At 42.8% G+C, this 24,879-nt stretch overlaps 1 protein-coding gene across 3 annotated transcripts in view; it reads right to left on the bottom strand.

Moving 5' to 3' along the window:
- LOC118363642 (ETS-related transcription factor Elf-1-like) overlaps positions 1-24,879 on the bottom strand; it is an 89,647-nt gene that overhangs the window by 4,356 nt on the left and 60,412 nt on the right. For all 3 annotated transcript variants that reach the window (XM_052488467.1, XM_035744712.2, XM_052488468.1), the window contains 6 exons: positions 13,397-13,568; positions 13,115-13,219; positions 12,653-12,808; positions 12,287-12,370; positions 11,279-11,471; positions 8,977-9,357 (listed from right to left, as the gene is read on the bottom strand). In XM_052488467.1, the coding sequence (XP_052344427.1) occupies positions 8,977-9,357; positions 11,279-11,471; positions 12,287-12,370; positions 12,653-12,808; positions 13,115-13,219; positions 13,397-13,568 (1,091 nt within the window). The remainder of the gene's footprint in view (positions 1-8,976; positions 9,358-11,278; positions 11,472-12,286; positions 12,371-12,652; positions 12,809-13,114; positions 13,220-13,396; positions 13,569-24,879) is intronic.

Here is a 24,879-nt window from a genome sequence, read left to right as displayed (position 1 = left end):
TAAATAGACTCTCAAGGACAAAGAGAAGGCCCAAAAATGTATGTATTCTTTAACCCCCCAAAAAATGCATTTCTATTTCATTGTTTAATAATTTCACTGATATTATGATTATTCTTATTTTCAATGACATTCTGATTTAATCTCTTCAGTTTGTGTAGGAAAGGAAAGGGTTAAATCTGAGGAAATAAAGATGCAAACAGGAATTTTCTTTGGTGGTCACTAGGGAGATACATCTAGCTAGATACAGTTGAAGTCTGAAGTATACATACACCTTAGCCAAATACATTTAAAGTTTTTCACAATTCCTGATATTGAATCCTAGTAAAAAGTCCCTATTTTGTTTTTTCATCACATTCAAAGTGGGTCAGAAGTATACATACACTCAATTAGTATTTAGCATTGCCTTTAAATTGTTTAACTTGGGTCAATCGTTTCGAGTAGCCTTCCACAAGCTTCCCACAATAAGTTGGGTGAATTTTGTCCCATTCCTCCTGACAGAGCTGGTGTAACTGAGTCAGGTTTGTAGGCCTCCTTGCTTGCACACGCTTTTTCAGTTCTGCCCACACATTTTCTATTGAGGTCAGGGCTTTGTGATGGCCACTCCAATACCTTGACTTTGTTATCCTTAAGCCATTTTGTCACAACTTTGGAAGTATGCTTGGGGTCATTGTCCATTTGGAAGACCCATTTGCGACCAAGCTTTAACTTCCTGACTGATGTCTTGGGATGTTGCTTCAACATATCCACATAATTCCCCTTTCTCATGTTGCCATCTATTTTGTGAAATGCACCAGTCCCTTCTGCAGCAAAGCACCCACACAACATGATGCTACCACCCCTGTGCTTCACGGTTGGGATGATGTTCTTCGGCTTGCAAGCCTTCCCCCTTTTTCCTCCAAACATAATGATGGTCATTATGGTCAAACAGTTCTATTTTTGTTTCATCAGACCAGAGGATATTTCTCCAAAAACTATGATCTTTGTCCCCATGTGCAGTTGCAAACTGTAGTCTGGCTTTTTTATGGCGGTTTTGGAGCAGTGGCTTCTTTCTTGCTGAGCGGCCTTTCAGGTTATGTCGATATAGGACTCATTTTACTTTGGATACAGATACTTTTGTACCTGTTTCCTCCAGCATCTTCACAAGGTCCTTTGCTGTTGTTCTGGGATTGATTTGCACTTTTCACACCAAAGTACATTAATCTCTAGGAGAAGGAACGCATCTCCTTCATGAGCGGTATGACGGCTGCGAGGTCCCATGGTGTTTATACTTGCATACTATTGTTTGTACAGATGAACGTGGTACCTTCATGTGTTTGGAAATTGCTCCCAAGGATAAACCAGGCTTGTGGAGGTCTAAAATTTTCTTGGCTGATTTATTTTGATTTTCCCATGATGTCAAGCAAAGAGGCACTGAGTTTGAAGGTAGGCCTTGAAATACATCCACAGGTACACCTCCAATTGACCCAAATGATGTCAATTAGCCTATCAGAAGCTTCTAAAGCCATGACATCATTTTCTGGAATTTTCCAAGCTGTTTAAAGGCACAGTCATTTTCGTGTACATAAACTTTTGACCCACTGGAATTGTGATACATTGAATTATAAGTGAAATAATCTGTCTGTAAACAATTGTTGGAAAAATTACTTGTGTCATGCACAGTGCTCGGTGGTCTCCACCAAGTCTGTCCCCAAACAATTGTATCTGCTGTTTTAAACATTAAACTTTTAAATAGCTCTTTGTTGACTGTTGCTGGGTGCTATCATCCTCCATCAGCACCGGCCTGTACCCTACCTGCCCTAAGCTCTCTCCTGGACCCTTACACTAATTCTGAATTTGTCATGCTAGGTGACCTAAACCGGGACATGCTTAAACCACCTGACCAAGTCCTAAAGCAATGGGACTCCATAAATCTTTCTCAGACTATTACCAATCCCACAATGTATGACTCCAGACACCCAGAAAAGGCTACTCTCCTTGATGTTATCCTCACAAATAATCCTGATAGGTATCAGTCGGATGTTTGCTGTAATGACCTTAGTGATCACTGTTTTACAGCCTGTGTTCGTAATGGCTGCTCAGTGAAAAGACCGGTCCTGATTTGTTATAGATCAGGGGTGTCAAAGTCAAATGGACGGAGGGCCAAATAAAAAATTTAGCTACAAGCCGAGGGCCGGACTGTTCGAATGTTCATTGAAAAATGTTTAAATGACGCATATAGTCTAGTGAACCTAATTGAACCTACTGAAAACCTAACAAATATATTCCAATATGATCAGATAAATAAAGCAATATTTTCTTATGGCTCTGTCAGTAATCTTTAATTTTCAACAGACACAAAAGACAAATTTCCTTTATATAAAAATCCCCATAACATGAACATTAAATGAAAGAAACCGGTATTCAAGGCACCATCAGTAGCCTATATTTTCTATTTTAGCAAAAGTGGGCTAAATTTACTTCAAAGAAAAAAACAATAATAGCCATTTTCTATCATCCACTCAACTGAAATATTTTTAAAATATAATTGGATTGAAATACAATAAAATAAAGTGCAAAAATCTATTAATCAAAAACAACACTTTGTTTAAGGAGAAGTAACATGCAGTGAAAACAAATATTAAACTTTAACTTTTAAACTTGAACTGAGTAAAAACTCTAAATATGTGATTGCACAGTAATGTTCACTTGTTTGAGGTTGAGGGTGATACTTGGTGGTGTCCCATCTTTTCCACAAGTTCATCAATGTTCGGGGTAAGGCTCTGAGCTGAGGAAATCCTCAGAATTGAGTGGAGGTGTTCAGCAGTAAGTCGACTTCTGTGTGATGTTTTGTTCAAGTTCATCAAAGAAAACAGTTGTTCACACAGGTATGTGCTGCCAAACATAGACAACGTTTGAGCAGCCTGGATGCACAGCTGGGGCATTGTGTCGGGAGGAAACGGGCGAACTCCGCAGCACCCACTGCCGCATATTTTGCCCTCAGTGCATCATTGCATTGGAGGTCAATCAACTCCATTTGGAGGTTTGGTGGTGAGCTTTCCACGTCAACAGCAAATGGGTTACCGAGCAGTTCCAACCTGCTTTTTTGTGCTTCAAAGTCAGCAAATCGGCGTCGAAAGTCAGCGGCAAGCATACCTATTTTATCAGCCAACTGTGCGCTCGGGAAGCTGGGAAAGTGGCTCAAATTTTCTTTCCGCATCTGCGTCTCCCACAGAGTCAGTTTGGTTTTAAATGCCTTCACTGTACTGTACATATCAGAGATGACACGATCCCGACCCTGCAGCTGCAAGTTCATTGCATTCAGATGACTCGTAATGTCACACAGAAAAGCCATTTCACACAGAAACATTTCGTCTCGGAGTTGTGTTGTGTCTTTCCCTTTGCTGTCCAAGAACAGACAAATCTCCTCACGAAGCTCGAAACATCTTTGAAGCACCTTTCCCTGGCTTAGCCATCGCACCTCTGTGTGATAAGGCAAATCACCATGCTCCGTTTCTAACTCCGTCAGAAATGCCTTGAACTGGCGGTGATTCAAACCTTTGGCTCTGATAAAGTTAACTGTGCGCGTGATGATGCTCATTACATGCTCCATTTTCAAGGCTTTACCGCACAACGCTTCCTGGTGTATGATACAATGATAAGCTGTCAGCTCACCTGTCGCGTTTTCCTCTTGCATCTTTTCCCGTATCTTCGCCACCAGTCCGCTCCTGTGTCCACACATCGCAGGTGCTCCGTCGGTTGTCAAACCCACGAGTTTTTCCCAAGGCAGCTCCATCTCATTTACACATCTTGACACCTCTTCATACAAATCATGCCCCGTAGTTGTGCCATGCATAGGACGTAAAGCCCAAAACTCCTCTGTCACGCTTAGGCTGGAGTCCACTCCGCGGATGAAAATTGACAACTGGGCAATGTCAGAAATGTCGGTGCTCTCATCCACAGCCAAGGAATATGCAATGAAATCTTTTCCCTTTTTCACAAGCTGCTCTTTTAGATTGATGGACAACTGGTCTACTCTCTCGGCAATGGTGTTTCTGCTCAGACTCACATTTAAAAGAGTTGCCTTTTTTCTGGGCAAACTTCGTCACAAACTTTAATCATGCAGTTTTTGATGAAATCCCCCTCCGTAAATGGCCGGGCTGATTTAGCAATCTCTTCTGCCAAAATAAAACTGGCCTTGACAGCAGCCTGGCCTTGTGATTTGGCTTTTTTGAACAGAGCCTCTCGAGATTTGAGGCCTCGTTTTAATTCCTCTGCCTTTTGTAGCCTTTGTTCCATGTCCATATTCTTGTTTTTGTCCGCGTGTTTCGTTTCATAATGTCGTCTCAGATTATACTCTTTCAGTACCGCCACACTTTCTCCACACAGAAGACACACAGGTTTTCCAGCTACCTCCGTGAACAAATACTCCGACTCCCACCTTGTTTGAAACCCCGGTTCTCAGTGTCCACCTTCCGTTTTGCCATTTTTGATGGGTATCTGAAAGTTAATTTTACTGTGATGCTGACAACTGCTGTGCCAATAAATATTGAAATGAAGCAGCCTACTGCTCGGTGCGTCACCGTTGCATTGTGGGAAATGTAGTATTGGTGCGTGTAAAAGATCTGCGGGCTGCCGGCTTGCTGCGGTCTGCGGGCCGGTTCTAATAATAAATCAAGATCATCCCAGGGGCCGTAAAAAACCTTCTCGCTGGGCCGGATGTGGCCCGCGGGCCTTGACTCTGACATATGTGTTATAGATGCTTGCCAAAAAACAATAATGAGCAAGCCTTCCTTCATGAACTGGCCTCTGTAAAATGGTATAGAATCAGCTTGATCTCCTCTGTCGAAGAAGCTTGGACCTTTTTAAAAATATTTTCAGTGGTATTGTTAACAAACACGCCCCCATAAAGAAATTGAAAATTAAAAACAGGTTCAGCCCCTGGTATGATCGTGATCTTGCAGTGGTTACTCCACCTCAAGAATTGCATTTGGTGAAAGGCTCGGCACACGCATACTCAGGCTGACTGTCTCTCGTTCAGGCAAATGAGAAATAAGTGCACTCAGGCTATCCGGAAGGCCAAGTTAGTTACTTTAAGGAGCAGTTGTCTCTCTGTGGGTCTAACCCCAAGAAGTTCTGGAAAACGGTTAAAGACCTGAAGAATAAACCCTCCTCCTCACAGCTGCTCATGTCCCTTAATGTTGATTATGTGGTTGTGACTGACAAGAAGCATATGGCTGAGCTCTTTAATCACCACTTCATTAAGTCAGGATTCCTATTTGACTCAGTCATGCCTCCTTGCCGTCCAACATTTCCTCATCTCCCACCCCTTCTAATGTGACTATTATCGATGCTTCTCCCTCTTTATCCCCTGCCCCGCTACAAAGTTTCTCCCTGCAGGCAGTCACTGAGTCCAAGGTGCTAAAGGACCTCCTGAAACTTAACCCCCAAAAAACATTTGGGTCAGATGGTTTAGACCCTTTCTTCTTTAAGGTTGCTTCCCCTATCATCACCAAGCCTATCTCTGACCTTTTTAACCTGTCTCTCCTTTCTGGGGAGGTTCCCATTGCTTGGACGGCAGCCACAGTTCATCCTTTATTTAAAGCGGGAGATCATACATATCCTAACTGTTATAGGCCTATTTCTATTTTGCCCTGTTTAACAAAAGTGTTGGAAAAACTTGTCAATAATCAACTGACTGGCTTTCCTGATGTCTGTATTATTCTCTCTGGTATGCAATCTGGTTTCCCCTCAGGTTATGGATGGGTCACTGCAACCTTCATGGTCCTCAATGATGTCACCATTGCCCTTAATTATAAGCAATGTTGTGCTGCTATTTTTATTGACTTGGCCAAAGAGTTTGATATGGTAGAACATTCCATTCTTGTGGGCCGGCTAAGGAGTATTGGTATCTCTGAGGGATCTTTGGCCTGGTTTGCTAACTACCTCTCTCAAAGAGTGCAGTGTATAAAGTCAGAAAATCTGCTGTCTCATCCACTGCCTGTCACCAAGGGAGTACCCCATGGCTCAATCCTAAGCCCCATGCTCTTCTCAATTTACATCAACAACATAGCTCAAGCAATAGGAAAATCTCTCATCCATTTATATGCAGATGATACAGTCTTATACTCAGCTGGCCCCTCCTCAGATTTTGTGTTAAATGCTCTATAACAAAGCTATCTTAGCGTCCATCAGGCTTCCTCTGCCCTTAACCTTTTTCTAAACACCTCCAAAACAAAGGTCATGTGGTTTGGTAGGAAGAATGCCCCTCTCCCCACAGGTGTGATTACTACCTCTGAGGGTTTGGAGCTTGAGGTAGTCACATCATACAAGTACTTGGGAGTATGGCTAGACGGTACACTGTCCTTCTCTCAGCACATATCAAAGCTGCAGGCTAAAGTTAAATCTAGACTTGGTTTCCTCTATCGTAATCGCTCCTCTTTCACCCCAGCTGCCAAACTAACCCTGATTCAGATGACCATCCTAACCATGCTAGATTACGGAGACATCATTTATAGATCGGCAGGTAAGGGTGCACTCGAGCGGCTAGATGTCCTTTACCATTCGGCCATAAGATCTTCCACCAATACTCCTCATAGGACACATCACTGGTCCCCAAAGCACACACATCCCTGGGTCGCTCCTCTTTTCAGTTCTCTGCAGCTTGCGACTGAAACGAGCTGCAACAAACAGTTTCATCTCAATCTCTTCATTCAATGACTCAATCATTCAATCATGGACACTCTTACTGACAGTTGTGGCTGCTTTGCGTAATGTATTGTTGTCTCTACCTTCTTGCCCTTTGTGCTGTTGTCTGTGCCCAATAATGTGTGTACCATGTTTTGTGCTGCTACCATGTTGCGTTGCTACAATGTTGTTGTCATGTTGTGTTGCTACCATGCTGTGTTGTCATATGTTGCTGCCTTGCTACGTTGTTGTCTTAGGTCTCTCTTTATATAGTATTGTCTCTCTTGCCGTGATGTGTGTTTTGTCCTATATTTAGGAGGCCATTTGCCTTTTGGTAGGCCATCATTGTAAGTTAGATTTTGTTCTTAACTGACGTGCCTAGTTAAATAAAGGTTAAAAAATATATATAAAACAATAAAAGATAGCAAAGAAGATACCAAATTTTTCTGGAAATAATGTTAATATACTATTTTAACCTTAGTGCTTAGAATAGCCAATTATATTTCCAGCAATCATTTCATTTGTTTGGCCTCTTTTTTTAAGGCCTTGGGATCAACTTGAGGGTTAAATTAATACATTCTGGGAAATGTAGCATTTTCCTAATTTTTAACTAAATTTAAGTGATTCATGAAAATTTGAATACAGGTTTTGTTTTCCTTGATCATTCATTTGATGATTTTGTCCTGAAAATCAATTGTTTCATCATGGTCGTTCCACCTCAAAAAGCACGAGAAAGAGGATTTGACATCCATCTCAGACTGTTCTGAAATCCTTTCTGTTGTTAGTGAGATAAGACTACCATTCCTGCAACATTATTTTGTTGAAATATAATTTGATCTCCAGATCTCCTCTAGTGGTCAGGACCTGGTAATATCAGGATGTCGGACGGGACATAAACCTAAAAACCTAACAAACTCTCTGAACAGCGGGGGGAACAAATTCACTGAGAATACATTACATAGAATAAAGAAACACTATTCTGAGACGCAGCTCCATCCTACTTGTCAATAGAGAACTGATACTGTATACTAGTTGTTGGGTTGGGATTGGAGTGGTGTGTGGGGGGTCCGTTGGTGGCTTTTGACCATTTCTTTGGATTACTCGTGTTAAACTCATTGTGAGAAAAATGGTTGGTCCAAATCGGATGTAATGTACTATATTTTCTAAATGTTTTATGAATCCTATAAATGAAAATGGCCAATTTAGGTGCAATCAATTTGCTTAACTTCTCAGAAATAATTTTGCAGGAATGCTATTCTTATCTGTTTCTAACTACAGAAAGGATTTTAGAACAATCTGAGATGGTGGGTGTCATGGCTTCCTGAAATGGCATGGAATGACCCAACAATATTTTATTTGCATGCATATAACAACATGTTTGAAGCACAATATGTATATTTGTATATACTTAATGTAGAATAGACATTTGAATTTCACAGAATTCAATTATATTTACTTTAACTCAAATTTCAATTATGTATCCTGTTTACTACTTCAATTCAAAAGGAATTTATTATGAGGAATTCTCAATTGAGCCCAACCCTGGTGTGAAACATTGTTGCATTTAAACTTTAGATCACTGGTTAGTTTGTATGCTGAACATTTTACATTTTAATAATTTAGCAGATGCTCTTATCCAGAGCAACTTAAAGTAGTGAGGGCATACATTTTACATGCTGGTCCCTCATGGGAATCGAACGCACAACCCTGGTGTTGGGACACTATGTTTGCAATGGGAAATAATAGTTGTATTATGATTTGGAAATGATGAACCTAATGGTTCTGTTTTTGTATTCTTAGGATTTGAACCTACTGGCTTATTATGTCATAGTGAATGGGTTGCTACTTCTTTAACATGATACTGTGTGTGTGACTGCTGTCTTTCCATTTGTCTGTGTTTTACAAAAAGTATATTCTCCTAAATGACGTGCGCAGGTACTGTATTACAGGCCCTGTCCTCTCAGCATCACGAGCCTGCCAAGCTCACATCCTTTGATGTGTCACTGTTGTTGTTTTGGTGATAGTGTGATAGTGGTGGCGTTAGGCTACCATAAGGTCTGTAAGCAATGAGGTTTTTGTCGCTGGTAATGCTAGTGCGGGTGCGGTCTCTGTTTTTCGAGATTTGGGAGTTTGGTACACTGTTTTGGAAGATATTTTCCCAGGCCTAGGTCCAATAGACACGGTTCACTATGTTACCTGTGTTTGTGTGTGCAGGGTTGCATGTGTGCGTGCGCATGTTTGCATCTGCGTGTGTATGGATATGCGTGCGAGTGTATGCATGTGTGTGTGTACATATGTCCATCCATCTGTTACCTCGTGTTGTACGAGGAGGCCGGCACAGCCGCCCCCTGGTTGGGCTGCAGCACGTGGACCGTGTGGATCATCTGTTCTGCATGTGTCCCGTTGACCTCATGGTACAGCCTTCCATCCATATCAATGGGCTCTCTCTTCACTTGTTTTACCGATATAAGATGGCGCCCGTCAGCATGGTTTTTTCCGTGACCGCCTCTGGGGCCTCCACGGCCCCCCATTCCCCGGCCGTGATGGCTGGGGCGCTGACCCCCGTAGCCAGCGCTGAGTTCGGGGCACGTGTCCTCATCATCGATCACCACTAGGTCAGGAGGCATCTCTTTAAACTGGTAGACCAGCCGCTGGCCCTCCACCTTAGCCAGGATACCGCGCTGGTAGTAATACCTTAGGAGGGAGAGTAGTCATGATTTAGTTGTCCCTTTTGGAGGACATTTTGTTTGTGGTATTGAGTAAACATGAAGTAACATTACAGACAGAATAATAATGGGCTAGGTTTTGAATAAGGTCCACCTTGAATACCTTGAATAAGGTGACACTGGAATAGATGATTGCTTTGCTCTATTTCTTTTATAACCTGGTCCTTGATAATGTTGACCTCATATGGGACTTAAAGTCCTGGTACAAAGGATGTCTGGGGTCCATAATAACCTTTTGTGTGGGCTCTTCTATTTATAGATGTCAGCCAGACTTGTCTGCCTGACACCCAGTGCCTTGCTCACTGTATTAAAACAAATTCTCAGTGTGTTTCATTGATGTTATAATACTGCCTTCGAGATGGGGGCGAGTTGAGATTTTGTTATTTCTGCACTTGAGGACGACACTATGTCGGTACAACACAATATGCTGTACAGTATGTGCGGTTTGGCGTCTATGTGATCTAGGAGCACTTATTATATTTTTTACTTTTTGTAGTGCTTTTCACTGCAACAGCTGCACGGGCATTTTAGCATGATACCCTTCTTAACTGTGCAGGCCAATTATGTATTTCTATTGTTATGATATGAGGGGTAGTTTTGTACAAAAGGCTGTGAAGTATCATACCAGAGCTGGTGCTCTGCCCTCCGTCAAGTGGGCGGAGCATTGAGAAGAAGATCAGCTCGAGAGAAGTCAAGTGAGAGAAAGCTCCAGTCATCCTTGTGTTTTCCCACCAGTTAGCTTTCATTGTGTTAGCCAAGGCCAGTGTGCGTCCTTGTTGATATACCACACACACACACTTTGGTTGAAGCTAGTTAGTTGCCTACATACACTGTGCGGTGCTGTTCCATGCCTGTGCATCTTCAGCATTATTAAACCACCTCAACTGGAATCCTACCCGCCAGTCATCTGTGCCCTTACCAGCACACGGGAGCGAACACATAAAGTAACACTTTACCTAAAGAATATACAGTCCACTCAGTCCTCACTTACAAGTTTAGTGTTAGGATATAGACAAACACAATACCATGCACTTTCACAATGCATCCCCAGATGGCAGCACGAACTAGAGTCCAGAGCTGAAGTTAGAGATAGCGTTAGCGCAATGACTGGAAGTTTATGGGTATCTGCAAGCATGCTAGTAGATACCCATAGACTTTCAGTCATTGTGTGAATGCTAGTGAGCTTTGGCTCGCAAAACTACCTCTAACTTCCTTCATAATGGACACAAAGACATACAAATGTTATCCACGAGTTCATCTGACTCTGGGGAAGTAGATAAAGGGCATCGTTGCCAAAATCCCGAAGTATCCCATTAAGTCCAGGGAGCTGTCAGGATGATTGGCAATCTGTAGGCCAGAGAACTTGGCCTACCAGTGTTTGATGCGGTTTTGTGTTTGTTAGCCTCTTTAGTTTAGGAATGATTCTTTGTAAGGAATGGCAGGTAGCCTAGTGGTTAAGAGTATTGTGCCAATAACTGAAAGATCACTGGTTTGAATCCCCAAGGTGGGAAAGTCTGTGTAGGACACATTTAGTTTGAATGCATCCAGTTGTGCAACTGACTAGGTTTTACCTTGTAGTTTTCTTTTTGCATATATTTATTTTGGGATCACCACTTTAAACAAATACTAACCTGGTGGACGATCATGGGAGTCATGACTGTGCTGGCCCTGGGCCGAAGGTAAGGTGGCTGTCTCCCTGGGCACATGCATTCAATACCTGGTTGCATATGCTTACTTCTCGCATTTATGATCACATCAAAATCAGGTTACAGACCATGTAGCTAGGCCTAAGACCCCCTAAACTTAACGAGTGCAGCAAAATCAGTAGGCTGGTTTCCTGAACACTATGATGTAGGCCAACACCATGTGTGTAATAACACTCCTCTCACCTGAGTGCCCTGCCCATGGTTTCATAGTTCATGTCAGGTTTGTTCTTGTGCTTGCCCCACAGTTTGGACACGGCCTTTGAGTCCACCAGCTTAAAGATGCCCTTCTCCCTCTGCGTCCACTTAATGTACTTGGGACAGGTGTTCTTGTCCTGCAACAGGGCCAGGAGGAACTCCCATAGGTAGATGGTGTTCCCTACGTAGGGGGGAGAAAAGAGAAATTTGTCATTTTAACATGTGAGCCTAATACTGTACATGTGAGCTTGGAGCTCTGCTACACCCATCCATAATTCATTTAGGTTTTACCTAACAAATGAAAAAAGAAGGCAGAGACGCAATTACAGCACTCCCTCCCCATAACCTAAATCAATTAATTTGCCATTCTCATTGTGTGTGTGTGTGTGGTGTGTGGTGTGTGTGGTGTGTGGTGTGTGGTGTGTGTGTGTGTGTGTGTGTGTGTGTGTGTGTGTGTGTGTGTGTGTGTGTGTGTGTGTGTGTGTGTGTGTGTGTGTGTGTGTGTGTGTGTGTGTGTGTGTGTGTGTGTGTGTGTGGTGTGTCTAGGGTTGGAAAATTGGATGGGGCTCTGAAAGTAGATTACTCCTGTTTGGGAAATGGTTAGGACCAGAAGTGTTTAGAAACAGCGACCCCTCCAGCAGCCACTTGTATACGTGTCCGGCTGAACCAACCCCCTCTCCCCATCCCCTCTCTGTGCTGTGCAAGGGAACACACAGCCGCAATTACAGTTATTTCCCTGTGAGACACAGTAGAGAGTACCCGATCAATTATCAAGCTGAGGTCCAACCCAACAGGACTACATGGGCTGCTGGTTGCTGATTGCACCACTCTACAGGCAGAAACGTGCACATTAGCCCACAGAATAGGCCAAGAGAGAGACCTTGATTTCGATTGGCTGTTTTTTCAAGAGGCGAGTCAGTTGAGACAGGGCCAGGAGAGACCATGATTTCAATTGGCTGTTTTTCGAGAAGTGAGCTGGTTGAGAAGAACGCTCACCTTTGCCCTCCTTGCTCTTCTTCTTGAGTGGCAGGCTGGGAGTGGTGATGGGGGAGTATGGACGCACCGCCCGCGGCTTGCGTACTAAGACGGGAGAAGCGTTAAGGTCAAAACTGTGACACCAAATTAAGCACATCACTGTCAGTGGCTAAATAAAAACACAATGTGCTAATAAGGCTGTAAGCTGTGGCTAATAAGCACATACATTTACCAATGCACTCCTGTGTTAACTCGTAAAAAATCTCTTCGAAGCATGAGTGTAAATTGAATATTTTAATCTAGAACGTTAAAAACAAGACTAAATAACATTGTTTGACAACCTAATGTTTTGTAACACTACAGTCCATGAGGACTCCCATGTGGTACCTTTAGTTTTCCTCTGTGGTTTGGACATGCTCTTCTGAGGGATCTCATCCATGGAGGATGTTTCCTCGTCCAGCGATACATCAATGCAGCCATTGGCCTCCGGCCGAAGAGGGATGTAGGTGTAGTCAGACTCCAACATGGTCCCATAGGTGTGAACTACAACAATGGAGAAAAGTAGTACAGTCAATTTTACTCCAGTTATGTAATATTATGAGACTGTGAACTAAAGCAACAGCCAGAGATAATTATGGGAATTAATGAAAATACTACAAATGAAACTGCCTACAAATAACCTTCATCAAAAACGTATACGTTTTAACAATGTTTTAAAAGTGGTAAATGCTTTGAGGTAGAAATTGGATTCAGTTAACAAACAAGTGGTACCAAAATATTTTTTTTAAATACTCCTTCCCCTATCCTCCCTCCTAGCAAGTAGCAACAACAAAACAACACAAATCGTACTCATGCGCTTCTCGTCCAGGATGTTGTTTGGTGACTCCATGTTGAGAAGGGCTGCCGCAGCCTCGTTGGTCTCCATGCTGTCCTCTGTGCCCGACACCGTCGTTTCTGTTGGCCAATCAGACAGGGATTGTCATCAGAACATGAAACAGACAGATTTTTAAGACAAACTTAAAAGGATGTTACAATCACTAGGGGCAAATTCTAGGTAATACCAGGCCCTGTCTGGAAACCCTAGCCCCTATCCCTTAGGCATGCGTGTGTAAAGTATAATCTCCTCCTCACCTGAGAGGCCCACGTCTCCGACCATAATGGGCTCCTCCACCACGTGTAGAGTGGTGTCCACCATGATGCCGTTCGCCACCTCGTCCGATTCCATGCCCGAGTAGACCTGCATCAGGTCAGTGGCGGGCACCTGCTCTACGATGACAGCTGGAAACACGGACGGGTCATCCAGCTGGACACACAGAGAGACCAACAGACAGACAGAGACCACAGACGTTAGATCACAGAATTACATGTGTATGTCTATTGCTTCGTTTTTATCTTATGGGCAATTACACAATAACAATATTACGCGGAGACTGATTTTTCCATTTAAAATGTATGCCAAACAAAAACCATTGATTTCAAAGTTTTACAAACCATACAGCTCTGTGCACAACAACTACTACAAACAATTTTCACAGTAAAAAAAAAAAAAAATCCTGGAAGAACTGTGCAGATGCAAAGTTTATTACAGTAACCGAATTACAGTAAAATATCCATCCATTTTATTCTGATACCAAATGTTATATCTGCACATCTGTGTTTTTGTTAAATTTTCAGTGGAGATTTGTAAAAGTTGTCCTTGTGCATAGAGTTATATTGTTTGTTAAACTTTGAAATCAATGGTTTTGTTTGGTATACATTTTAAAATGAAAAATCTGAGTCTTAACCATGGTAAAGTTCATGTAGGCCTACACACTGTGCTTTTACGGTTGTTCTGATATATCTCACACATTGGCTTTGTCCACATGCAGGTGAACAAAAAGGTACAACTTACTTGTAAATTATTCATACTCGTTTCACATACAGGGAGACAGACATGAGACATGGCAAGAAAACGTATGTGAACCCTTTGGAATTATCTGGATTTCTGCATAAACTGGTCATAAAAGTAGATCTGATCTTCATCTAAGTCACAACAATAGACAAACACAGTCTGCTTAAACTAATAACACACAAATTATTGTATTTTTATCGTCTATATTGAATACATCATTTAAATATTCACAGTTTAGGTTGGAAAAAGTATGTGAACCCCTAGGCTAATGACTTCTCCAAAACCTAATTGGAGTCAGGAGTGAGCTAACCTGCAGTACAATCACTGAGACGAGATTGGAGATGTTGGTTAGAGTTGCCCTGCCCTATTAAAAACACACACAAAATGTTTATTTGCTATTCACAAGAAGCATTGCCTGATGTGAACCCCGAACAAAAGAGATCTCCAAAGACCCAAGATTAAGAATTGTTGACTTGCATAAAGCTGGAAAGGGTTACAAAAGTATCTCTAAAAGCCTTGATGTTCATCAGTCCACGGTAAGACAAATTGTCTATAAATGCTGTCCAGGCCCTGAGGCTGCTTTGCTGCCTCAGGGCCGGGACAGCTTGCTATCATCGCCGGGAAAAATGTATTCCCAAGTTTATCAAGACATTTTGCATGAGAATGTAAGGCTATCTGTCCGCCAATTGAAGATCAACAGAAGTTGGATGATGCAACATGAAAACGACCCAAAACACAGAAGTAAATCAACAACAGAATGGCTTCAACAGAAGAAAATACACCTTCTGGAGTGGCCCGGTCAGAGTCCTGGCCTCAACCCGATTGAGATGCTGTAGCATGACCTCAAGAAAAAGGTTCACATCAGACATCCAAAGAATATTTCTGAACTGAAACAGTTTTGTGAAGAGGAATGGTCCAAAATTCCTCCTGACTGTGGTGCAAGTGCAATCCGTAACTAGAGAAAATGTCTGGTTGAGGTTATTGCTGTCTAAGGAGGGTCAACCTGTTATTAAATACAAGGGTTTACAAAACCTTTTCCAACCTGCACTGTGAATGTTTACATGGTGTGTTAAATAAATACATAAAAAATTATAATTGTTTGTGTGTTATTAGTTTAAGATGACTGTGTTTGTCTATTGTTGTGACTTAGATAACATTTTATGACCAATTTATACAGAAATCCAGGTAATTCTAAAGTGTTCACATACTTTTTCTTCCCACTGTATCTATGTAAACCTATATTTCTCATTGGACCAACCTAGCAAGAATTGACGTCAACTGCTGGTAATAACGCTAGATCATTTTCAACTGATTTTGTACAAGACTGAGTGTTCAAAACATTATGAACACCTTCCTAATATTGAGTTGCACACTATTTTGCCCTGAGAACAGCCACAATTTGTCGTGGCATGGAAAGTGTTCCACAGGGATGCTGACACGTTGACTCCAATGCTTCCAACAGTTGTGTCAAGTTGGCTGGATGTCCTTTGGGTGGCGGACCATTCTTGATACACATGGAAAACTGTTGAGTGTGAAAAATCCAGCAGCGTTGCAGTTTGTTAATATATATTTTTTTACTTTTAGCCTTTTTTTCTGCCCAATTTCTTGATATTCAATTGGTAGTCAGTCTTGTCCCATCGCTGCAACTCCACTACTGACTTGAGAGGTGAAGGTCGAGAGCCACGCGTCCCACGAAACACGACCCCGCCAAGCCACACTGCTCACTTAACTTGGAAGCCAGCCGCACCAATGTGTCGGAAGGAAACGCTGTACATCAGCTTGCAGGTGCCCGGCCCACCACAAAGAGTCACTAGAGCACGATGGGACAAGGAAATTCCATCCGGCCAAACCCTCCCCTAAAACCCAGAACCCGGGTCTATAGTAGCACATATATAGCACATACTACCATATATCATTCAAAGGCACTTAAATATTTTGTCTTGACCATTCACTCTCAATGGCACACATACACAATCCATGTCTCAATTGTGTCAAGGCTTAAAAAAACATCTTTAACCTGTCTCCTCCCCTTCATCTGTAGATTATTTTATTTATTTTTTCACCTTTATTTAACCAGGTAGGCTAGTTGAGAACAGGTTCTCATTTACAACTGCGACCTGGCCAAGATAAAGCAAAGCAGTGCGACACAAACAACAGCACAGAGTTACACAAACAAACATACAGTCAAGAACACAATAGAGAAAGTCGACATACAGTGTGTGCAAATGAGGTAGGATAAGGGGGGTGAGTTAATAAATAGGCCATAGTGGCAAAATTATTGCAGTATGGCAAATTAAACACTGGGGTGATAGATGTGCAGAAGATGAGTGTGCAAGTAGCAGTACTGGGGTGCAAAGGAGCAAAATAATTCAAAGAAATAACAATATGGCGAGGAGATAGTTGGATGGGCTATTTACAGATTGGCTATGTACAGGTGCAGTGATCTGTGAGCTGTTCTGACAGCTTGTGCTTAAAGCTAGTGGGGGAGATATGAGTCTCCAGCTTCAGTGATTTTTGCATTTCATTCCAGTTATTGGCAGCAGAGAACTGGAAGGAAAGGCGGCCGAAGGAGGAATTGGCTTTGGGGGTGACCAGTGAAATATACCTCCTGGAGCGAGTGCTCGGGTGGATGCTGCTATGGTGACCAGTGAGCTGAGATAATGCGGAGCTTTACCTAGCAACAACTTGATGACTTGGAGCCAGTGGGTTTGGCGATGGATATGAAGCGAGGGCCAGCCAACGAGAGAATACAGGTCGCAGTGGTGGGTAGTATATAGGGCTTTGGTGACAAAATGGATGGCACTGTGATAGACTGCATCCAATTTGCTGAGTAGAGTGTTGGAGGCTATTTATTAAATGACATCGCCGAAATCAAGGATCGGTAGGATGGTCAGATTTACTAGGGTATGTTTGGCAGCATGAGTTAAGGATGCTTTGTTGCGAAATAGGAAGCCAATTGTAGATTTAATTTTGGATTGGAGATGCTTAATGTGAGTCTGGAAGGAGAGTTTACAGTTTAACCAGACACCTCGGTATTTGTAGTTGTCCACATATTCTAAGTCAGAACCATATAGAGTAGTGATGCTGGATGGGTGGGTATGTGTGGGCAGCGATAGGATGAAAAGCATGCATTTAGTTTTGCTTGCTTTTAAGAGCCACGGAAGGAGAGTTTTATGGCATTGAAGCTCGTCTGGAGGTTAGTTAACACAGTGTCCAAAGAAGGGCCAGAAGTGAACAGAATGGTGTCGTCTGCGTAGAGGTGGATCAGAGAATCATCAACAGCAAGAGTGACATCATTGATGTATACAGAGAAAAGAGTCGGCCAGAGGATTGAACCCTGTGACACCGCCATAGAGACTTCCAGAGGTCCGGACAACAGGCCCTCTGATTTGACACACTGAACTCTGTCAGAGAAGAAGCTGGTGATCCAGGCGAAGCAGTCTGCCCGATAAGAATGTGGTGATTGACAGAGTCAAAAGCCTTGGCCAGGTCGATGAATACAGCTGCACAGTATTGTCTCTTATCAATGGCGGTTATGATGTCATTTAGGACCTTGAGCGTGGCTGAGGTGCACCCATGACCAGCTCGGAAACCAGATTGCATAGCGGAGAAGGTACGGTGGGATTCGAAATGGTCGGCGATCTGTTTGTTAACTTGGCTTTCGAAGACCTTAGAAAGGCAGGGTAGAATAGATATAGGTCTGTAGCAGTTTGAGTGTCTCCCCCTATGAAGAGGGGGATGGCCGCGGCAGTTTTCCAATCTTTGGGGATCTCAGACGATACGAAAGAGAGGTTGAACAAGCTAGTAATAGGGGTTGTAACAATTTCGGCAGATAATTTTAGGAAGAGAGGGTCCAGATTGTCTAGCCCTGCTGATTTGTAGGGGTCCAGATTTTGCAGATCTTTCAGAACATCAGCTATCTGGATTTTGGTGAAGGAGAAATGGGGGAGGCTTGGGGCAAGTTGCAGAGGGGTAGAGGGCTGTTGACCGGGGTAGGGTTAGCCAGGTGGAAAGCATGGCCAGCCGTAGAAAAATACTTATTGAAATTCTCAATTACCGCATATTTATCCGTGGTGACAGTGTTTCCTAGCCTCAGTGCAGTGGGCAGCTGGGAGGAGGTGCTCTTATTCTCCATGGACTTTACAGTGTCCCAGAACTTTTTGTATTCAGTGCTACAGAATGTAAATTTATGTTTGAAAAAGCTAGCCTTTGCTTTCCTAACTGCCTGTGTAGTTGCATATCACAGGGGCTATTCGATGCTAACGCAGTACGCCACATGATGTTTTTGTGCTAGTCAAGGGCAGTCAGGTCTGGAGTGAACCAAGGGCTATGTCTGTTCCTGGCTAAAAAAAAATGGAATGGGGCATGCTTATTTAAAGAATTTAACAGGTGACATCAATAAGGTATCAAAGCTTTCAACTGGATTCACCTGGTCAGTCAGTCATGGAAAGAGCAGGTGTTCTTAATGTTTTGTACACTCATTGTACAACAGATTAAAACCTACCCAAACCAGAAACCGTGAATAGATGGCAGCATTCGCACAAAATTGAAAGCACGAACCACTGCATTTAACCATGGCAAGGTGACTGGGAATATGGCCAAATACAAAAAGTGTAGTTAATCAAACAGGAAAAACGTCAGTACAGAGACAAAATGGAGTCGCAATTCAACAGCTCAGACACGAGATGTATGTGGCAGGGTCTACAGACAATCACGGACTACAAAGGGAAAACCAGCCACGTCACGGACACCCTGGTCTTGCTACCGGACAAGCTAAACACCTTCTTCACCCGCTTTGAGGACAATAGAGTGTTTACGGACATATTCAATCTCTCCCTATCCCAGTTTGCTGTCCCTACTTGCTTCAATATGTCCACTATTGATCCTGTACCCAAGAAAGCAAGGCAACTGAACTAAATGACTATCGCCCCGGCGTAGCACTCACTTCTGTTATCATAAAGTGCTTTGAAAGGCTAGTTAAGAATCATATCACCTCCAACTTACCTGACACCCTAGATCCACTTAAATTTGCTTACCGCCCCAATAGATCTACAGATGATGCAATCGCCATCGCAATGCACACTGCCCTGTCCCATCTGGACAAGAGGAATACCTATGTAAGAATGCTGTTCATTGACTATGGCTCAGCATTCAACACCATAGTTATCATTATAGTCGTGGCACTGGGTTTGAACCCCACCCTCTGCAACTGGGTCCTGGACTTCCTGGCGGGCCGCCTCCAAGGTGGTGAAGGTAGGAAACAACACCTCCACTTAGCTGATCCTCAACACAGGGGCCCCACAAGAGTGCGTGCTCAGCCCCCTCCTGTACTCCCTGTTCACCCATGAATGCGTGGCCAGGCACGCCTCCAACTCAATCATCAAGTTTGTAGATGACACAACAGTAAGAATGCCTGATTACCAACAATGACGAGACAGCCTACAGGGAGGAGGTGAGGTTCCTGGCACAGTGGTGCCAGGAAAATAACCTCTCACTCAACGTCAACAAAACAAAGGAGCTGATCGTGGACTTCAGGAAATAGCAAAGGGAGCATGCACCTATCCACATTGACGGGACCACCATGGAGGAGGTGGAAAGCTTCAAGTTCCTCGGAATACACATCACTGACGATCTAAAATGGTCCACGCACACAAACAGTGTTGTGAAGAAGGCACAACAGCGCCTCTTCAACCTCAGATGGGTGAAGAAATGTGGCTTTGCCCCTAAAACCAAACTTTTACTGATGCACAATTGAGAGCATCCTGTCGGGCTATATCACTGCTTGGTACGGCAACTGCACAGACTGCAACCGCAGGGCTCTCCAGAGGGTGTTGGGGTCTGCCCAACGCATCACCGGGGGCAAACTACCTGCCCTCCAGGACACTTACAGCATCTGATGTCACAGGAAAGCCAAAAAGATCATCAAGGACATCAACCACACGAGCCAAGGCCTGTTTACACCGCTATCATCCAGAAGGCAAGGTCAGTACAGCTGCATTAAAGCTGGGACAGAAAGACTGAAAAACAGCTTCTATCTCAAGGCCATCAGACTGTTAAAGAAGCATCACTTAATAATGGAACACGAGTCACTTTAATAATGTTTAAATAATGTTTACATACTGCTTTACTCATCTCATCTGTATATACTGTATTCTATTCTACTGTATTTTAGTCAATGCCACTCCGGCATTGCTCAATCTAATATTTCTATATTTCTTAATTCCATTATTTTACTTTTAGATTGGTGTGTATTGTTGTGAAATGTTAGATACTACTGCACTGTTGGAGCTAGGACCACAAGCATTTACTACACCCGCAATAACATGTGCTAAGGCCTCCCGAGTGACGCAGTGGTCTAAGGCATTGCATCGTATTGCTAGCTGTGCCACTAGAGATTATGGGTCTGAGTCCAGGCTCTGTAGCAGCTGGCTGCGACCAGGAGACCCATGGGGCGGCGCACAATTGGCCCAGCGTTGTCAGGGTTAGGGAATGATTTGGCTGGCAGGGTTGTCCTTGTCCCATTGTGAGCTAGTGACTCCTGTGGCGGACAGTGCACACTGACACGGTTACCAGGTGTGCGGTGATTCCTCTGACACATTGGTGCTTCTGGGTTAAGTGGGCATTGTGTCAAGAAGCAGTGAGGCTTTCTTTGGGGTGTGTTTCAGAGGACACATGGCTCTTGACATTCACCTCTCCCGAGTCCATACGGGACTTGCAGTGATGAGACAAGACTGTAACTACCAATTGGAAATTTGGGAGAACTTTTAATATATATATATAAATAACATCTATTAAATATGTGAATGTGACCAGTAAAATGTTGTTTGCATTGGTTTGATTTGAGGGAGGGCTCATTTCAACAGTGTTTCAGTGGCCCACTGGGACATTCTTATTGCTGGGAATTCCAGACACACCCCCTCATTTCCAGCACAACATTTCTCAACACAGGAAGAGCTGAGGACATTTCTCAACTAAGGAAATTGCCAGAGCTCTGGCCAAACCGTATGAGGACCATATGAGAAACTGTTGCGTGTGGCAACAAAGCTCACTTGGCAACACTTTTCAACACTTACTGCGTCCACCAGTGTTACCCCTATCTTATTTTCCAGAGGGGTTGCAAACAAACATTCAGGGTCTATTTAAATATTTAAAAAAATTGTGAACAGGCCTATAGGTGGGGGTTCCCACTTGGCTCTATATAATGGTAGAGGAAACTGTCTACAGTAGGTCCACCAATGTGACATGGCAGTTTGTTTCCCAAATAAGCTTCTCTTATCTCTCATTCTGTGAATCCTTGTGGAGTAAAGACACAGATTTTATTTTCGGTCAGCACACTGTTATTTTCCTATCTTCAATAGCACCACAAAAGGAGGCTGTGTGTATGGCACCTCTTTCTGTTTGTTTTTCCCATAACCTGCCCTAAAGACTCCAGATCCAAAAGGACATGGAGTAGGCAGGACTCATAGCTTTTGCAGGTCCTTTACCGTTAGGTTAAGTTATTCTAAATATCAAACAACCAAAAATGCTCTAATGAAATGGTGCAAAGTATTTTGGCCTGCACTCATAGCCAGAGGAAGAAAAAGAAATTCAATGTCAGTTTCTGAAAATTACCAGGAGATGGAGACAGACTACAGCTCTTTGCCTGATTGGCATCTATGTGCTGCTTTGTACTACCCCCCCCCCCCAAAAAAAAACATTAGTAGCCAAATACCTTGTCACATTGAAAGTCCAGTAACAACAGTTTGACTTAAAATTCCAAAATGGTGTAATGAACAACAAATAGGTATAAAAGTAATACCAAACAACGTTCTGAGTTTTTTTACATTTACTGATGATTTTACGAGCCCCTAAACATCGATGCAGTACAAATAAGAATAATATATAAAAGTAACAAGTAATTAAAGAGCAGCAGTAAAATAACAATAGCGAGACTACAGTATATACGGCGGGGTACCGGTACAGGGTCAATGTGCTGTGGCACCGGTTTGTCAAGGTAATTGAGGTAATATGTACATGTAAGTAGAGTTATTAAAGTGACTATGCATAGATGATAACGTGAGAGAGTAGCAGTGGTGTAAACTAACAGTACACTAACAGCACCCTGCCACAGACAACTGCATTACGTGGAATCATTCAACCTTTAGGAGTCATTACCAAACAATTAGACTATGTCAACATAGCTAGGAGTTCAGGGACTGTTCAATTAACTTCACAAACAATATCTTAGGTTTCAGAACACTGTCCATCAAACAAACTGCTTTTCCATGATGTCAGTATCAATGGTCAACAGTGGGCCACGAGACCATTTGGGACCTCCACTTGGGAAATATAAAAGATAAAGAATGCAGTTTGTTGTGTCCTTTGACTGTAAAAGCTGACATTTCATTGACACAACAGCATGCTGTCTATTGTTCTCAGACTGTGGTAGCTAGACACAATACCAGATATCTCGGTCGGCCGGGAGCCTGTGACCTTGTGTATGTGCATGTTTTAGTGACCAGGCAATGAGAGCACCAGTAATTCTGCTGAGTTCACTCGTCTGTGCATTAACATCACACTGTCTCCCCTCCCTAGCAGAACCAGACCAGACCAACTGAAACCAACACAGATTCTGCTGAGGGGGCAGAAGATGTCTGTGTCTGTCTGTTGTTGTTGTTTTGACATAATGGGACTCAGATTCAACAAAGCACCTGCGGGGTTTGGCACAAAGCAGGACCAAAGAGTTACCTATTGAGCACAGACGTCATTTCTAGCTTTGATTTGCATGTGGTTGTCAACTAACATGAATTCAACATAAAATCAATTAAACGTTTCACCATGTCATTTGATTTATTTTAAAGTTGGGTGAAATAAATACAAAACTCCCTTACGTTTATTACTTTTGGTAAATCTAATAAGTTTTCCAAGTTGATTCAGTGTCATCACATTGAATTTTGTTTAAATTACGTGGAAACCACACCAACCAGTTTTTGCCCAGTGGGTAGCCAGCTAGCTAACTTTCCTATTAGCCAAAATACACTCAACTATCTCAACAAGATAATGAAAGGTGCAAAACAGAGCATGGTATTTAGTACGATTTACACAAAGGCCATATTGGCTGCATCTTCCTCTTTGTTGCTCTCAACCAGATATAACGATCACTGGAGTATTTGCATCTCAGAGTTCCCCGTTTTGGCTATGAAAGCAAGCCCCTGTGTGTGAGAGGTTCCCCTATAATCAACCCGGTTCTGCTTTACCTTCCCATGTCGCAATTTTTAGCACCACCTCTATAGTTTTAACATCCCCTAATAGGGCTGATAGAGGAAGTTAATGGAAAATATCCCATAGTCACAGGGGTGTCATGCACCCATTATTTTAGACGGGGAAAGAAGTTCATGAAGATGGAGGTGGGGTGACAGTTGAAGTTGAAGAATTTTGCATTTTTCAAACACTCGTCTGTGCATTCAGCTTTTTCCTGCAATCAAGAGCCAAAAAAATGTATATATTTGTCTGCATAGGTTATCTTAGCTGCAGTGCATTCAGAAAGTATTCACACCCATTGACTTTTTACACACTTTGTTGTTACAGCCTGAATTTAAAATGGATTAAATGTAGATTTTGTGTCACTGGCCTACACACCATAATGTTGAAGTGGAATTGTGTTTTGTTTATTTTTTTTTCTACAAAAAAACTAAAAGCTGAAATGTCTTTTGAGTCTACAACTATTCAACACCTTTGTTATGGCAAGCCTGCAAGCCTAAATCAGTTCAGGAGTAAAAATGTGCTTAACAAGTCACATTAACAGACTCACATTAAGCATCTCCAATCCAAAATTAAATATAGAATTGGCTTCCTATATCGCAACAAAGCATCCTTCACTCATGCTGCCAAACATGCCCTCGTAAAACTGACCATCCTACCGATCCTCGACTTCGGTGATGCCATCTATAATATAGCCTCCAACACTCTACTCAACAAACTGGATGCAGTCTATCACAGTGCCATCCGTTTTGTCACCAAAGCCCCATACACTACCCACTATTGCGACCTGTATGCTCTCGTTGGTTGGCCCTCGCTTCATACACGTCGCCAAACCCACTGGCTACAGGTTATCTACAAGTCTCGGCTAGGTAAAGCCCCGCCTTATCTCAGCTCACTTGTCACCATAGCAGCACCCACTCGTAGCACGCACTCCAGCAGGTATATCTCACTGGTCACCCCCAAAGGCAATTCCTCCTTTGGTCGTCTTTCCTTCCAGTTCTCTGCTGCCAATGACTGGAACGACCTGCAAAAATCTCTGAAGCTGGAGACTCCCTCACTAGCTTTAAGCACCAGCTGTCAGAGCAGCTCACAGGTTACTGCACCTGTACATAGCCCATATATCAACCTACCTCATCCCCATACAGTATTTATTTATTTATCTTGCTCCTTTGGACCACAGTGTTTCTACTTGCACATTCATCTTCTGCACATCTACCATTCCAGTGTTTAATTGCTATATTGTAATTACTTCGCCACCATGGCCTATTTATTGCCTTAACTCCCTTATCTTACCTCATTTGCACTCACTGTATATATACTTTTTGTTTTCTTTTGTTCTACTGTATTATTGACTATGTATTTATTATTCCATGTGTAACTCTGTGTTGTTGTATGTGTTGAATTGCTATGCTTTATCTTGGCCAGGTCGCAGTTGCAAATGAGAACTTGTTCTCAACTAGCCTACCTGGTTAAATAAAGGTGA

This window comes from Oncorhynchus keta, chromosome 30 (genome assembly GCF_023373465.1).
Source record: "Oncorhynchus keta strain PuntledgeMale-10-30-2019 chromosome 30, Oket_V2, whole genome shotgun sequence".
NCBI lineage: Eukaryota > Metazoa > Chordata > Actinopteri > Salmoniformes > Salmonidae > Oncorhynchus > Oncorhynchus keta.
This window is presented reverse-complemented; position numbering and strand designations above follow the sequence as displayed.